Consider the following 17,455-nt stretch of genomic DNA (forward strand, 5'->3'; position numbering starts at 1 on the left):
ACAAAGACTAAATGTAAATTAAATAAAGTATATGTGCATGTTTTCCCCTCTCCAAGTTGAGAAAGGTGTTGCCAACAGAAATGAATTTGCATAAAGTCTCAGTGTCTCCTTTAGGAGGGTAAGATCTTGTTTTTGGTTCTAGCACAAAATCATCTTGTTTGAAATGCATGGAGTAGAATTGTTTTTGAGGCAAGAATCTAAGCTTTACTGTCATTCTGTTTCAACAGCTCTCTTATGCGCTCCAGTGGAACTGCAGAGGTGTGTTAAGACTAACTCTATTTTCTATGCAAGTTGAACAAAAAAATTAAATGCTCAATAACTAACCAGATCAATTTCTCATTTCACCAGGACACTATAAAACTGAGGGCCACCTCCCCTGGAGTCAGCCAGTGAGAATCTCTTCTAAATTTCTTGTTTCTCTTACCCAAGAAATTTAAGTACCAACTAATTTAATAATTAAAAGCTAAATCATCAAAAATGCTTGTAATACCTTTCATGCTTGACAAAGCCATCATACTGTTATTCTACAGACTTTTCGTTTTTTTTTTTCTTTTTTTTTTTCCGTTTTTCTAAATCCCTAAAACAAGAACAAAATTATCAATTACTACAGTCCTACTAGAGCTTTTAAGCTACATCCACCAAACTTGGCACAGACCTTCAGACTGTTGTGGGTTGTGTTGCTATATCTTTTCTAACTGATCTGAACAACTGTTTTCGCACATTGGACCATCAGATATCCTAAACATCCCATATGCATTGACAGAATCTTCAAATGGACCAGTGGAATTCTCGTTTATTCAAAATCCATCTGTCAAAAAATTCAAATGTAAACAGTCATACACAATGCCTGCCATATCATTGGTTTTAACCAAAGTCTTTCTAGCAAGTCAGTCCACTGGCGACCATCTTTTGAACACTCTGGGGCAGCTATTTGTCTGTGTAAACAAGCGGCATGCAAGTGCAGCTCCTATCTACTTTAATGGGGAACGGTTGGTCGGTTGGTCAAGATTATGATCAAAGAACATTTCAAATCAGCAGTAAAATCTTACAGCACTGTTATCATAAATTACCATCATAATTCTTTACCTCAGATTATGCAAAAAAAAAAAAAAAAAGGGTTGTATAGCTAATGCGCATGCGCATTCTCGAGTTGATTGACAAATGATGTCTGTATTTAAAAGGCAATTGGCTCTTTTGCCTGTAAAGCGGGACTTCCTCTCTACATATGCTGACCTTTCTAATTTCTCCAATTTATTTTAATAGAAGTGGCCCATCTCTGCTAAGTAGTCTCTGCTTTCATTTACAATACAAAGTCTATCTTTCTTTCTGAAGGTCAACTTTCAGAAAAGGCTTTGTCTAGACAACAATAAAGTTTGTCTTGACAAACTTCACCTATCTAGTTTGTTAATGTCATCCTTCTCTTTACAGGTTTGACTGCTTGGCTCACCTGAATGTGATTCCTACTGATGATGTAGGAAAAGTGCAGGATGTTCTCTCTAAGATCCTGATGACGGGTGACACTTTAAACTGCTGCAAGCTGATTACAAATCCTGACTTTATCTTCATATACCCTCTTGGTAATAAATTGGTCGACATTTCTATTTCAAGCTGATTTGGGAACACTTCACAAAAACTTCAACAATTATAAGAGGCACTTCCCAAACTGTAAACATATAATGTCCATCAGCAAAGACGAGCATGCATTTTATGTGGCTAACAAATATAAATCCATACATATGTCTGTTTTAAATTCACAGATTTTGTTCTTTTCACTTTATTAGAGGATCTCTTGCCTGTCCCACACACAACAGTAACTGGGACTTTGCCACATACGACTAAGAGACCAACGACTACAACTCTTCAGCCGATGTCTACAACTACAGAGATTGTTACGACTCTAAAACCAATATCCACAACTAAGGAAGCACTTCTTTCATCCTCAACTGCAACAAGTCTGTACAAGAACTGTGTATCTATATTTGTCTTATGGATTGTAATATGCACAGAATCTTAGCAAATTGCTGTTCTACATTCACACACAAAGTTCTTTAAATGTATTTTTGTTAATTGTTTTTTAAACAATCCCAACCCCAGCAAGTCCTTTGACAATTAAAGAAGCATCTTCGGGGGACTGGGTAGCTCAGTGGTAAAGACGCTGGCTACCACCCCTGGAGTTCGCTAGTTCGAATCCCAGGGCATGCTGAGTGACTCCAGCCAGGTCTCCTAAGCAACCAAATTGGCCCGGTTGCTAGGGAGGGTAGAGTCATATGGGGTAACCTCCTCGTGGTCAATATAATGTGGTTCATTCTCAGTGGGGCACGTGGTGAGTTGAGCGTGGATGCTGGGGTGGATGACGTGAAGCCTCCACATGCGCTATGTCTCTGTGGCAACGCGCTCAACAAGCCATGTGATAAGATGCGCGGGTTGACGGTCTCAGACTTGGAGGCAGCTGGGATTCATCCTCCGCCACCTGGATTGAGGTGAATCACTACGCAACCACGAGGACTTAAAAGCACATTGGGAATTGGGCATTCCAAATAAAAATAAAAAAAGAAGCATCTTCAACAGCAACAACATCAAGTCTGTAAAGATGTACTATCCATACCTCGTCACATGAGAATTCATCACAATAATACGAACAAGCATTCAGAACATGGAAGTGGCTTAATTCTGTATTACAAAACAGGGCACGAGGGATGCTCCTCTCATTTGTGGGTGTATAACTCGTACGATTTCATTTGAATGAACTTACACGAATGGTACGAATTCACCACCTCATAGTATTGTGACTAATTCTCATGAGATCGGGCTGATAGATTCATACAGTGACAAGAAAGTGTGTGTTAACACTTTGGAATTACCTTCATTTAAGTATAAATCTGTCTTAAAATCTGGTTTGATCTTCATTTAAGTTACAATAATGAACAAACACAATCAGTTTTAACTAATAACACACACATTTTTGTATTGTCCTTGTTCAGTACATATTGAATACATCATTCAAACATTCACAGTGTAGGCTGGAAAAAGTATGGGAACCCCTAGGCTAATGACGTCAAAAAAGTAATTAGAGTCAGGAGTTGGCAAACCTGCCATCCAAATCGTGAAAAGAGATTAGAGGTGTGGGCTAGAGCTATTTTGACTTCAAATATTTTGAGTTTGCTATTCACCAGAAGCATCTGCTGACGTGGACCATGCCTCGTAACAAAGAGATCTCAGAAGACCTACGATCAAGAATTGTTGCTTTGCATAAAGCTGGAAAGGGTTACAAATTTATCTCAAAGAGCTTAAATATTCATCTGTCCACAGTTAGACAAATTGTTTATAAATGGAGACGATTTAGTACTGTGGCTACTCTCCCTAGAAGTGGCCGTCCAGCCAAGATGACTCAAAGGGCACACCGCAGAATGCTCGTTGAGGTTAAAAAGAACCCTAGAGTGACAGCTAAAGATCACCTTTACACTCCATAACATTACTAGTAAAATGTTTTGTGGACTGATGAAACTAAGTTGTTTGGAAAGAACATGCATCACTATGTATGGCGTTAAAAGTGCACAGCATACCAACTGAAGCTCAGTAGAAGTTGGGTGATGCAGCAGGACAATGACCCTAAACATCGAAGTAAATCCACTACAGAATGGCACCTTTTGGAGTGGCCCAGTCAGAGCCCAGACCTTAACCCAATAGAGATGCTGTGGAATGACCTCAAGAGAGCCGTTCACACCAGACATCCTAAGAATATGGCTGAGCTGAAGCATTTCTGAAAGAATGGTCCAAATTTCCTTCTATATACGTTGTGCAGGTCTAATCCGCAGCTACCAGAAACACTTGGTTGAGGTTATTGCTGCCAAAGGAGGATCGACCAGTTATTAAATTCAAAGGTTAACTTACTTTTTCCACAGCACTGTGAATGTTTAATGGGATGTGTTCAGTAAAGACATGAAAGATTATAATTGTTTGTGTGCTGTTAGCTTAAGCACATTGTGTTTGTCTAGACTTGTGACTTTGATGCTGAGGTATATGCAATTATATATACACACCCAAAGTTCTCTTCATCTTTTCAGCAGTCTTTACCACCAAACCACCCTTGAAAACAAGTTCAACATCATCTTCTTTGACTGAAAAAGAAATTGTTTCATCTTCAACAGCAACAAGTTCACACAGTATGTGCAAACATATCTCTCTTATGAGCTGTAATATGCATAAAAACTGAGCAAGATTCAATTATATATTCACTCAAAGTTCTCTTAATGGCTCTTTCTTCATCTTTTCAACAGTCAGTACCTCCATACCAATGGAAACAACCCGAACAGAAAGTTCATCGACAATTAAAGAAATAATTCTTTCATCCTCAACAGCAACAACAACATTAAGTCCATACAGTATGTGTTTCCGTATCTCTATCATAGATTTCAATAAATATACAAATAAATACAAGTATAAAGGTATCAAAATGCTCTGAACGTAACTCTCTATCTCTTCACTAACAGTCACTACCTTCATACCATTCATGGAAACAACCCTAACAGAAATTTCCTCAACATTTAAAGAAGCTATTGTTTCATCTTCAACAGAAAGTCTCTTCTTAACAAAGACAACCACATGCCCTTCTCCTGATGGCTCAATATCAGGTCACAAATTTGTTCTTAATTCTTGAGACACTGTGTACAGTAACAAGGTTTACAGATTTTCATTGTGCTATATAATATTTTTTTCTCAGACATACACTCACTGAACACTTAATTAGGAACACCTGAACACCTACTTATTCATACTATTGTCTAATCAGTCAATTGTGTGGCAGCAGTGCACAACATAAAATCATGCAGATACGGGTCAGGAGCTTCAGTTAATGTTCACATCAACCGTCAGAATAGGGAAAAATGTGATCTCAGTGATTTCGACCTTGGCATGATTGTTGGTTCCAGACAGGCTGGTTTGAATATTTCTGTAACTGTTGATCTCCTGGGATTTTCACGCACAACAGTCTCTAGAGGTTACTCAGAATGGTGCCAAAAACTAAAAACATCCAGTGAGCGGCAGTTCGGTGGATGGAAACACCTTGTTGATAATGGCCAGTCTGGTTCAAGTTGACTGAAAGGCTACAGTAACTCAGATAACCACTCTGTACAATTGTAGTGAGCAGAATAGCATCTTAGAATGCACAACACGTTGAACCTTGAAGCGGATGGTCTACAACAGCAGAAGACCACATTGGGCAATTTATAAAGACCATAGTATTCCTAATAAAGTGCTCAGTGAGTGTATATTAAATAAAATCAATCTCATCTTTACCAAAGGTTTACTTACCACAGTGCCCATATTTAACAATATATCTTCTCACAAAATAGACAGCTTTTTTAAGGTCAACCTCACTGTGACTATAGAGGGCCCAGATAATAATCCCGAGAGCATAATTAAAACCTGGGTAAGATATAAAAAAGTAAAATATATCCTTTATTGAAATATCTTTAAAGCAAGTTATCTTTCTAAGTATCACGTTTGATTTGTTTTTATCGTGTCTACAGCTTTACAAAACTCTCTCTAGTGAAGAAATATTTGTGTTGAACTTCAAACTCTTGACCCCCTTGACACATGGAAGAAAGCGGCGGTCGGTCTTTTTATTTTATTAGCGTTGTTATTATATATATACTGTATATAGAGAGAGAACAGACAAACTAGAGAAATTTTCTTAAACCTGCATTTCTACTCTGTTTTTGCAGCGCAGACAAACATACACCATCCAAAGCAGTAGAAAAGGTTTGTGCTTTTCAATCAAATGTTGTCTATCTCACCACCTCATTTTTTGTAATCTCCTCATGTGTGATCTTCTGATCTTTTGGTCTCATTCATTTGTCTTACAGCATTCCCTGCTCTTAATAACAAGGTGAGAATTTCAGTACAAGACATAGCTCAGCAAAGACTTTAAACATGAGTTAACAACAGAACTGTAGTGAAAGCACTAGATGATGCTGTCAGGAATTGTTCACAATTAATGTGGTTATCTGATGTAGAAATCTTCTTTGTTCCCAGCCATAGCTGTGTCTTTCAAGCTAAGGTTAAAACTTCCTCAAACATTGAAGAGACACAGCAACAGATTCATGCATTTCTGGACAAACCTTACACCAGTGGAGCAATCAGCTTGGATGCCCAGCCCGAGGACATTTTGATTTCTCATATAGGTATGTACGGTATCTGAAGGGAAGGGAAATATATACATAGCTATTCAAGTATCCATTTTCAAGTGTATTTTTATTACAGTCTCATAGAAAGATTGTAGTATAGACAGAGACATGAGCAAAGATAGATGTAAATTATCTATTCATGTACAGAGTTCTTTGAATGTAATTCTTAATTTCCAGAACCAGGTTCATGCACTGAGTACAATCATCAGACCAGAATGGGGCTTTTCCACTGGTCCCAAACTGAGGTTGAACGCGTCGCCTGGCATTCCTGTGAGGGGAACCCAGAAAATACAGCAAATAGGAAATGGTAAGAGTCTTTCTCCTAAATGGTAGATACTAATTGATGCAACATACCTATTACAACCCAAATCCAATTGGTCGGCCAAACAGATAGTACCATCCCAAACATGCCATTGGTTGAGTCAATGTTGCTGTGTCAGGCTGCTAAAAAAAAAGTAGACTTATCGGAGCCAACCAATAAATTACTTACTTATTTTTTACTGCATATTAAGCTAGAATATACAGTACTGTGCAGAAGTTTTAGGCACTTGTGAAAAACTTTCAAAGCGAGGATTTCTTAAAATAATAATTACATAAATAGTTTTCATTAATCAATTAACGTCATACAAAGTCTAGTAAACAGAAAAAGAGCTAAATCAATATTTGGTGTGAACACTTTTTCCTTCAAAACAGCACCAATTCTCCTACTTACACCTGGACAGTTTTTCTTGGTTGTTGGCAGATAGGATGTTCCAAGTTTCTTTGAGTATTCACCACAGTTCTTTTATTTATTTAGGCTGTCTCAATTACTTCTGTCTCTTCGTGTAATCCCAGACTGACCCGATGTTCAGTGGGGGGGGGGGGGGGGGGGGCTCTGTGAGGGCCATGCCATCTGTTGCAGGGATCCCTGTTCTTCTATTCTATTATATTTGCAAAAGTAATGTTTGGGAATATAAAATGTATATTTCCTATTGACACACTAAAGTAGCAGATATAAATAACCATCTTAAGACAAATGTTTTTGGAAAGCATCTTATGTGCCTAAGACTGCACAGTACTGTTTGTAAGTATTTTAACATTGAAAAATTACACACTTTAGCTTAAAAAACAAACAAAAAACATTTCCAGTTCATCAGTTGCCTGCCGCTTCCTTAGTGATATCTGAATTCAGCAGCTTAATGAGATATTGATGACAGAATATAATCATTGAACACTCCACTGTCAGGGTTATTGCCCCTACTCACTAACTCTAAAAAAAGGAAGCTATCTAATTTGAGGGGTTGTTGTAAATCAATTAGTCATGTGTATGTTGCAGATAGTAGCATATATTACAGCAGAAGTGTTTGTAGGATCAATTTCATTGCAGAGGTTAAGCAATCATTGTGTGATTTCACATTGTACCAGTCATTCCAGGTTTATTTACAACCATAAAATTGATGTACAGGTTCTATGAAAACCCTACAGAGAGTATTATATAACATTGTGTATTTTGGAGCGAAGCAGTACCGAACAGTTTGCAAGAAATTGGAGAAATGTATCCAAATTATTCAAGGTTTGATAAGTTTATCGACTGATGGTCACCACTTCTTCCACACAGTTCACTGGGGGCTGACTCTAACAAAGCTCACTGGATCGCTCCAGACTTGGGACGATGCCAGGTTGTGGTCAAGAGTCTGAAAGACCTGGAAGACATTACAGTTACTAATGGTGAACCTCTCTCAGTATTCACTTTAGATACACAAGCATTCTCTTCAAATCTAGCTCTTTATGTTTTCCAGCATTTGAACTGCAGTATACATAAATACGTCTTGAAATGGATCTCAATCACATTAAAGATTTGTAATTAGCGATAATTTACATAATCTGCGTAAACATATACCTTTACCACAGTCATATTATGCTGCATCTCAGAAACTAACTGTGAAAGTGTCATAAAAACAAATGTGAGATGAAAAACAGATTAGGTTTGCTGTGATGCTCTGTTGAGTTTAAAATCAATGAAAGCTACCTACCTATCCTAAACCTTAAAACTAATCCTAATCGATAGTGTCATAAAAGCAAATGTGAGATAAAAAACATAATTGCTGTAGCAACCCCATCATTTTGTGGTGCTTCTATGACACTGTCGGCTCACGTGTCAACTCACATGCTCTTCAGGACTGCTAACCCGGTCATTCGTATCACATGTGCAATGATCTATTAGTTGAGCAACTGCACAATTTGATTACATTCAAACAAGTTTGTAAATGTAGTTGATTATGTAATGCAAACATGAAAATGTATTGCCTTATAAGTCATGTGCTGTAGTAAAAGTGTTTAGATGTCATAAGATAGCGTTGTGTGAGAAAAAGGGTGATAAGTGTTTATGAACTGATCTGTCCTTGAAAATAAATAAAAGTTGTAGTTGTAGCGCCTTTAAAGTTTATTTCACCAAAAAACCGCCGCAGTATGTACAACAACAAGGAGCCACGTAAAAATATTTAGCAAAAATGTAGTTTGACAGAATGACATGCCCCTCCCTTGGATCATCGTCATCCTACTGACTCTTCCACGTTTGGAAGTGCTTAAAGAATAGCGTCCCTTTGGGTTAAAAAATCTGACTTATCATCACTCACTCACTCATCTCACTGAACATGTCGTTTTTATGGAAGGCCAAAGAGACAAAAATGTCTTTAGGCGTAAAGTGCATATAAGGCGATTTTCGTTTAATGACGACATAACATGTGTACGCATTATTGCGTCTAAACAGGCAATTACATCTCCAGACACCCTTGAGATTTTAGCCGTTCTGGAAAGCAGTTGTCTGATGTGTGGCTTGTGTGATTGCTTAAAGGTGCTGTAAGCAATTTTAGCCATTCTAGAATTTCCACAAAATGAGCTGGTGGATTAGGCATGGTAAAACCCCGCACTCCAAAAATACCAAATGAACTTTATTAAGACCGACAACAAGCAGAAGCGATTGTCAAAAACCACAGCAGCAAAATAGCACCCTCAACTGGCAACTGTTATGAACAACATGGCACAAAAATGGCATTAAGCCTCAATAAATGAGAATTTTTTGCTGCAACTGCAAATAAAATCGTCATTGGCTGCTGCCCGCAGACACATTTTTGTTTGCTATTAACAGAGTCTAGTGCTGCCACAGATAGTGAGATATCGCACAACTTATTTTATTAATATCTTTTAGGGAGTAAGAACTTTTTTTGCATAACCTTCCTTTCCATGAAAAAATCACTTACAGCACCTTTAATGCAGCTGATCAAGCATAGTGAATTTACTGATGGCTGACTGACTACAAAATCACTCAGGAAATTATGATCATTTAGCTGCAGTCATTTTTATAATCTTTTTGTCATTTGAATTAGCGCTGGTAAGTTTTCAGTAATGTGTAGTTGTTTAGTGGGCGAGAAATAAAGTCATATCAAGCGGAATCGATTCCAAGCTTTGGAGTCGATTCTCGATTCCCAGTGCCTCAGAATCGAAGAATACATTATTTTTGGAATTGATTACCAGCGCTTATTATACCTGGCCCTCACCCTCTCATCACAGTCCTTCTTTCACATAGCCCCTTTCACGGCGAGGACGGCAGATTCCCCTTTTTCTTTTTTCCGCTACCTACTTATAAGTGCACTTCATGATGATGAAAATCCCTTTGAGTGTGCGTCACATCAAGCTACAACTCTCCCCCCTGTAGTTACATACTTCCTTCCCTCTCAGGCCACAAGGGGGCCCGCATTAACTGTCTAATTGAGCCATAACAGCTGCCTGTGTCTTACTGGCAGCTTTTAGTATATTTAAAATAAATAAATAAAATGTAAAAAACACCTTGCTTTGCCGGGGTCCCCTGGTGGCTCGGGGGCCCTAAGCGGCCGCTTATAGCTAGAAACGACCCTGTTTATTATTTCAAATAAACGCCTCACCGAGGCCTGATGCCACACCCACTGTGTCTGTCTCTTGCTCACCCCACCACAGTAGGCAAAATAACACAACACGCCAGCCAGTAAATGATCAAAAAAATTAATCCTTCTTAAAAAAACATCATATGTTCTCCCCCCATAGAAAATGCAGTTGATATTCTGATCATGATAGAGGACTTGATACATGAGAAAAGAGTTCTGGATGAGTACGAGCTTTCAACGGTGCTGGATAAACTGGCCGAAGTGATAAACGTTAGTGTGATCACGCCAAAAGTAGGAGAGGCCATCATCAACATCACCTCTGACATCCTGGAGTCTGACAGCAACCTGCAGCCTTTCACTAATTGGTGTGTATGTCACCATAATGCAGAGTGTCCAATCTGTATGTGTCATTTAGTCTAATTGATGTGGTTACCGTAAATATACAGCACTAGCGGTTAACTGTTTTTACCAATGTAATATATTGTGTGTACATATACAATACATTATTAGATCTGATGTTATATGTATTCAATCCCTGTTTGTGTACAGCATTCTAAACATCACAGAGGCCATCGGAGACAAGATGTCAGGTTTCACTGGCGAGTCAGTCAATTTAGTAGCTCCAGCCATTGCAATATCAGTGGTCAATATTGACCCAGGAAATTTCCATAACCTCACCTTTGGAGTCTCATCTGCTAACAAAGACTCTTACCTTGAGGTGAGCACACCTACACAGCACCTTGATGAAACTAGGTGAACTTTATATGCACATGTACTGTACATCATGTACACACTCATAAAATCACATATAAGTTTTTTATACATAGAACTTGCTGTGTGTATCCCTCTCTCTATTGTATAATTTTATCTTTCTCTATATAATATAATATACATGTAAATTATAATGACCATCTGACTGTACATAATCACTCTTAAATAAATTAAATAAAACTGCATAATAAAATATAATATGTAATTTCACAGGTCACACAATCGCTGATCTATCATTGTTCTTATGCTGTAGATTTATATCAACCAAGAGCCTTTTAATGGTACAGTGGCCTTCATCTCCCTGCCCTCAATAATACAAGAAAGCTTCCCCATCCTCAATGACACCATCCCTCGTATTCAGTTTCAGTTTTATGGAGTTCCATCTCTTTTTCAAACAAAGGTAACCAAGTGTAACGATCTGTCCGTTTGTCTGATCACTTTGTGTAATATTATTTTTAACATGCAACTTGTGTGATTTTGTCTCAGGAAGAAATGAAAAAATTGAACACTTATGTGGTGTCTGCCAGTGTGACTAATGCCACAGGTCCCATTAAAAACTTAAAGGAGTATATTGTAATCACTCTGCACCATCTCAAGGCCAAGAGAGTAAGTACAGCTCTTATATGGCCATGACTAAAAAAATAAAATAAAAAATAATAATAAAACTGTCTTTGTTGTTGACAGCATGACCAGGATGTCCAGTGTGTTTTCTGGGATTTTAATAAGAATGGTAGGTCACTTCCTTTAACCACCTGAGACCCGAGCGTGGCTGCTGTGTGCATTTTCCACATACAGTATGTAGACAGCAGGACTCAGTTGTGAAATTTTAAATGTTAAAATTGTTATGGATAATATTCGTTACGAGGTAGAAGATATATGCAGATCGTGATGTCAGATCATTCACCTGGCCTGGTGTTCTGTCTATCAGTGCAGCACAACAATCACCAAAGGAAGCAGGAAAACTGTAATATCTGCTTGTTTAGGGTGACAATGCGTCCTTACCCAGAAGGGACTTTAAAAAAGTCAGACCGGGATTTCTAAATCGCCTTAAATGCCCAGGATTTGCTTGTTTTCACACTGAAGTGCTCTCTGTAGTCAGTTTAATTCTTTGTCCTCAAGTCGAACCCGTATCAGTTTAATTTTAACCTGCTTTGCTTTGCTTGTCTCACCCAATCTCAGCGCCCGCTGCACGTGTGATAGAGGGAGAGAGAGCGCACGCTCTTATTCAGCATGCGCTCTCTCTCTCTCTCTCTCTCTCTATATATATATATATCAGTGATAATCAGGGTTGGATAAGTTACTCTAAAAAAGTAATTAATTACTAACTACTAATCACTATTGTTTTATACAGAATTGTTCTATAGTCTATACAGTATTTAACACAATTACATCAGAAGTAACTGTAATTAAATTACTGAAATTAAGAGTAATCCCTTACTTTATTTTTTTCAATGAAAAAGTTATTAATTACTTATTAATGCATTACACCCAACACTGGTGATAATACCAAGTAATGGCCAGCATCGTCCAATCACTGCCAACCATGTTAAAATAAAATTATACATTATAAATTCTGAATCTACAGTGTGTACTGATTACTATTGTACCATGTCTTTCAAATATGTTGAGTGGTCCAAACATCATCTGCAGCCTGAAATGTAACTTTTGATAGGAAGTTAGGACTGATTGCACTTAGAGCTGCATAGAGCTGAATCCTAGCTATAGGATGCTCCCTTGCTCCCTGTTTAGTGAATGACTTAACCTCCAGTGTGCTGTCTATCTGCACTGGTCTCAGAACAGTTTGGAAAAAAAAATGTATTTCCATCCTAACTCCATATAAAGCCTCTGAAAGCAAAATTTTTCAGTGTACAAATGCACAGTAAATATAGGTGTGACAAGGTTAAGATGGGCAAGGAGGAGGCGGGAACCAGCTGAACAGTCAAAGTAATATTTAATTAAACAAAAAGACACAAAACACACACACGGCAGCTGCTTGTGGCTCTCTCTCTCAAACTGCTGCATCCAGCTCGGCCTTATCCCTCTCCTCGGCTGAATAGCCTGATTGGGGGCCGGCCGTGCGGACTCATGGCCCGGACCCGCCCTCCTCTTCATCACACTCCTCCCTCCTTTGCCTCAGGCTGGGGGAACCCCCGGCATGACGTACATCCCCAACCCCCCCTTCCGGCCACGCTTCCCCACCTTTCGAGACCTGGGAGGAAGATAAGGGGAGGGAAAAGAGGAGAGGGAAGGGGCAAGGTGGAGCGACAGTGAGAGAGAGAGAGGAGAGAAGAGAGAGGAGAGAAAAAAATTTGCTCTCCGGTTCCCCAACACACCGTCGACTGGTCCTCGACCACTCCTCCACCCTCTGGCGGACAACAGCTGCTCCTCTCCGGGCGGACCGGAACGAGTCCTCTGACCCCTGGCGGATGGAACACCCCTCCGCGTTCTGGCGGCCGGTAGCGAGCCCCTCCGCCCCTGGCAGCGGCTCCACGCTCCAAGCGGCCGGCAGCGAGCCCCTCCTCCCCTCACGGACGGTGGACGTTCCTCCGTGTCCAGGCGGCCAGCAGCGACTCCTCCATTCCCCGGCTGAGGCCCGTGCTGCTCCTTTGGGTGGACGGCAGTTGCAAGGACTCCACGACAGCGCATTCCTCCTCCTTCCCGGGTTTCGGCACCAATGTAACAGGGTTAGAATGGGCAAGGAGGAGGTGGGAACCGTCTGAACAGTCAAAGTAATATTTAATGAAAACTTAAAAATACACAAGCATAAACACACACACACACGGCATCTGAGTGTGGCTCTCTCTCTCGAACTGCCACATCCGGCTGCATTTATCCCTCTCCTCGGCTGATTAGCCCGATTGGGGGCGGGTGTGCCCGTCCCCGCCCTCCTCCTCGTCACAATATTTCTAATGAAAACTGTGCTATTGTACACATTAGTGCACATTGTGTTTAGCAGCGTTGCGCTTCGTGATAAATCGCTCAAATTAGCAAAAAAATAGCATATCGCATGAAACTAGAGACTATAATCTTTTGACTCTTAATTAGGTTTCTTACCAGATGTAGTTCTGTTGGCGTTTCTTCCAAAGACAAACTCCGCTGTGATCGGTGCCATGTTGTTTTGTCACATGACTCCATTCGTCGAAAGTTTAACCCTTTACTGACAGCCCAGAGTCTCCTGAACTGAGATCAATCAGTTTAAATTAAGTTAAATTATGCGTTGTGTATAGCGAAGCAACATCCACATATGTGTACGTGGGATCGCGCGAGGATTAGCAAACTTTTTAAAACACATGAAGACAAAAGTATTCTTTTCTACATTAGGTGCTTTATATGATCTAGTTTTTTATATGTGTGTTTGTGCATGTAGATGGCTATGGAGGATGGAACCCAAATGGGTGCTGGACATACAATGTCAGCAATGATTACACCACCTGTCTGTGTGACCATCTCACCCATTTTGGGGTTCTGCTGGTATGGTAGCATTTTGTGTTTAATAATTCATTTGCAGTTTAGCCTAATACAAACTGTCATTTGCTTAATATAGCAATATAAATATTATATAAATATCCAAATTAACTTGATCATTTAGCACTTTGGCCCTTAATAATCAACTTCAATACTTAACTACCTGCTAAGCAATCTTCACACACAAATATATTCCATTTCTTTTGAGAAACTGTCTGACAAAAACATAGAAGCACATGTCTAATATGTCCACTAAACCATGAATTTCTTTGAATTATAGGATGTATCCAGAACTCCTATTGATGCAAAGAATGAGAAAATCCTCACTCTTATCACATACATGGGCTGTGGTGTCTCTTCCTGCTTTCTTGGGATCACAGTGCTAACATACACTCTCTTAGAGTAAGAGCTCTAAAGCCATAACACATCAACTGTTATTATGATCAAATTATTTGAACAAAAACACCTACCACCATTTTGCAATTGCTAAACAGAAATGTCTTTGATGTACTGTATATAAATACAATATACCTGTCAATCCCAATGTTTTACTATGATAATGGAAACGCCATATCATTTTTGTATTAGCAGTTTGTAATTATAATGCTATTGTAATTATTTTTGCATGGAAAAATGAGCAGGAAGCTGAGAAGAGACTACCCGTCCAAAATTCTATTAAACCTGTCCCTCGCTTTACTGGGACTCAACCTGACATTTCTGATAAACTCCTGGATCTCTTCTTTCGGGATCTATGGCCTATGTATTGCTGTGGCAACAGCCTTACACTATTTCCTATTGACTTCCTTTACATGGATGGGCCTGGGAGCTGTGAATATGTACTTTGCTTTGGTCAAAGTTTTCAATGTGTATGTGCCCTCATACATCTTGAAATTCTGTCTGCTTGGCTGGGGTGAGACATTTGTTTAGCCTGTTTAAACATCTAAAGACATATTTATCTCTTTACTTTATTTATTTTTATTTACAAACTATACTGTTTTTACACAGGGATTCCACTTATAATATGTGGCTTTGTGCTGGCCATAAAGAGAGATGCATATGGCATGATCATGAGTGATTCCCAGATGACTTTGGATGATTCAGATATGTTGTAAGTGATGTTCAACATTTACATGTTTGTTTTTACATTTTTTAATTGTAAGCATGAAATACTGTATGTTCCAGCAATGTTACACAATTCCAAATCTAGTCATTTGTCAAATAGATGTGGTCTTTTCTTTCTCAGCTGCTGGGTGCAAGATGATGTGGTTTTCTATGTGTCAGTGGTGAGCTACATAGCTCTCATACTGCTCTGCAATGGCTCCATATTCTTAGTGGTTCTCATCCAGATACGAAACATGCAAGTCAATCAGCCAGCAGGCACTCGTAGTGACCTCTTGAAAGACCTGCGGGCTGTGGCGAGCCTTACCTTCCTATTGGGTCTCACCTGGGCTGTGGCTTTTCTTGCCTGGGGTCCAGTCAAAGTGTTTCTCCTCTACCTGTTCTCCATACTCAACAGCCTGCAAGGTAGGAGAGAGTATCACTTAAAATGACTTTAAGGACAGTTTTGTGATCCATTCCGGTTGTCATTAACACTGAATATTATGATTTGTTTCAGGTTTCTTTATTTTTGTCTTCCACTGTCTCATGAAGGAAAATGTACGCAAGCAATGGAGAGTACATTTATGCTGTGGAGTTTTCAAGCTGCAAGAGTATTCAGGTAAAGCACAACTTTCTTAACCTTCCTCGGCTGTTCGGTCATTTTTAACCATTTGCAGATTTGTTTTTTCCTAGACATGCAATCTAAACATATGAAAAAAAAAAAAAAAAACATGCACTTGATTCGATGAGTCCAAGTCGTCATAAAAAAAGCAACACCTTATTTTTTCACCAGATGTCAGCAATCTGTCCCCAATATGACACATTCTTACATTTTCTTCATGTTTCAACTTATAGAGTTTAACTGAAGTGAAGTTAATATAAATTTGCTTATTTGCATATGCAAATGAATGATGTAATTGAGACATTAACAGGTAAGTAAGATCTAAATAGCATAAAATCCCAAGAGAAGTGCATAATTTTATTGTTATTACTTCAGGGAAGAAGAATTGTTATCTTTTTTTCCCAATAATTTAAAGTTACAACTGTACTGTTTAAAAAAAATGACCCGTGTCAACCTTTATTGAACAGCCTAGGAGGATTAATCATTCAGTAATATAACACACACATGCAGAAATAAAAAGTACTTTTAAAAAATATGTTTAAAATGTCCAAGATGACTGCCATATCAGCCAGCTTAACATAAAAACATATCGAATGCACCTTTAGCGCAACAAACAAGCACTAACTTCTTGATTGTTTTCAGAGTGGAGCCAAACTGCAACTGTCGGTCCCAAACCCAAACCCAATCCACCAAATAAGTTTCCCTTAATAGCATCTGTGAGATCCATCAAGTCTAATTCAACCCAGAGCTCATCAGTTTCCTCAGAATGCAGCCAATGGCAAGTGTCTATTACAAGACCTGACCTGGGTAAGAAACTATGACAGTAGCATAACCAATATAATATACTCTAATTCCATACATTTTAACATAATCTTCCATTTTCTTGTACTTACTTTTGCCCATGACAGGTTGTGTATATGAAAACAGTTTGGTAATCCCAAGAGCCAGGGCAGGACTGTCAGCGCCCTCAGTCACAGGAAGTGGACATTAGTTTCTCTCAAGACAGTGAAAGAACTGAACATTCACAGACATTTAGCAAAAATAAATGAGACCATTTTTTTTGTTTCTCATAACAGTTTTGTGGCACATCCTATATGGAAACGTTCAGTTTTAAAAATTACACTTGGTTCCTCTGGTAGAAAAGTAAACCATGTTGTAGAAGATAAACCTTTCATAGATCCTCAGATTATATCCTACATTATAATCTTAGGCTTTGTTGTTGCATGATATAACAGTAAAGTTGTAAACAGTAGACAAACATGTTGTTGTATCTTAAGCAAAAACAAATTTAAATTGTCAAGCTTGATTGGGATTGATTCATTGTACTAAGAAAAAAAAATTACCTGTCAAATCAAATTATATTTCAATATAATATCAAATGCAAACCCCATTATATTAAATAATGTTTAATCCTC

The 17,455-nt window shown here is 38.8% G+C and overlaps 1 protein-coding gene and 1 long non-coding RNA gene across 2 annotated transcripts; both read left to right on the top strand.

The window, feature by feature from the left end:
* The first annotated feature begins 75 nt into the window (after positions 1-75).
* On the top strand, positions 76-391 carry LOC127433750 (uncharacterized). The gene is made up of 3 exons (XR_007895919.1): positions 76-118; positions 228-258; positions 349-391. It is a non-coding gene; the product is annotated as an uncharacterized LOC127433750 (long non-coding RNA).
* A 1,105-nt stretch (positions 392-1,496) lies between these two features.
* On the top strand, positions 1,497-17,455 carry LOC127433726 (adhesion G-protein coupled receptor G4). The gene is made up of 25 exons (XM_051685887.1): positions 1,497-1,577; positions 1,782-1,952; positions 4,065-4,163; positions 4,278-4,382; positions 4,491-4,631; positions 5,352-5,428; positions 5,529-5,611; positions 5,724-5,760; positions 5,865-5,887; positions 6,034-6,182; positions 6,363-6,492; positions 7,783-7,892; positions 10,245-10,449; positions 10,634-10,802; positions 11,109-11,255; positions 11,342-11,461; positions 11,540-11,585; positions 14,223-14,326; positions 14,601-14,722; positions 14,962-15,230; positions 15,326-15,428; positions 15,564-15,844; positions 15,936-16,037; positions 16,683-16,847; positions 16,949-17,455. The coding sequence occupies exons 1-25, from the start codon at positions 1,508-1,510 to the stop codon at positions 17,029-17,031; spliced, it is 3,111 nt and encodes a 1,036-aa protein (XP_051541847.1). The 5' UTR covers positions 1,497-1,507; the 3' UTR covers positions 17,032-17,455.

Source organism: Myxocyprinus asiaticus, chromosome 43 (genome assembly GCF_019703515.2).
Source record: "Myxocyprinus asiaticus isolate MX2 ecotype Aquarium Trade chromosome 43, UBuf_Myxa_2, whole genome shotgun sequence".
NCBI lineage: Eukaryota > Metazoa > Chordata > Actinopteri > Cypriniformes > Catostomidae > Myxocyprinus > Myxocyprinus asiaticus.

What these genes read in the sequence shown, in the direction of transcription:
- LOC127433726 (XM_051685887.1), top strand. Translation starts at nt 1,508, where the DNA reads ATGACGGGTGACACTTTAAACTGCTGCAAGCTGATTACAAATCCTGAC. An exon ending in AATACAGCAAATAGGAAATG is followed by an intron (nt 6,493 to 7,782) that starts GTAAGAGTCTTT and finishes TCTTCCACACAG; the next exon opens with TTCACTGGGGGCTGACTCTA. An exon ending in TATTACAAGACCTGACCTGG is followed by an intron (nt 16,848 to 16,948) that starts GTAAGAAACTAT and finishes TGCCCATGACAG; the next exon opens with GTTGTGTATATGAAAACAGT.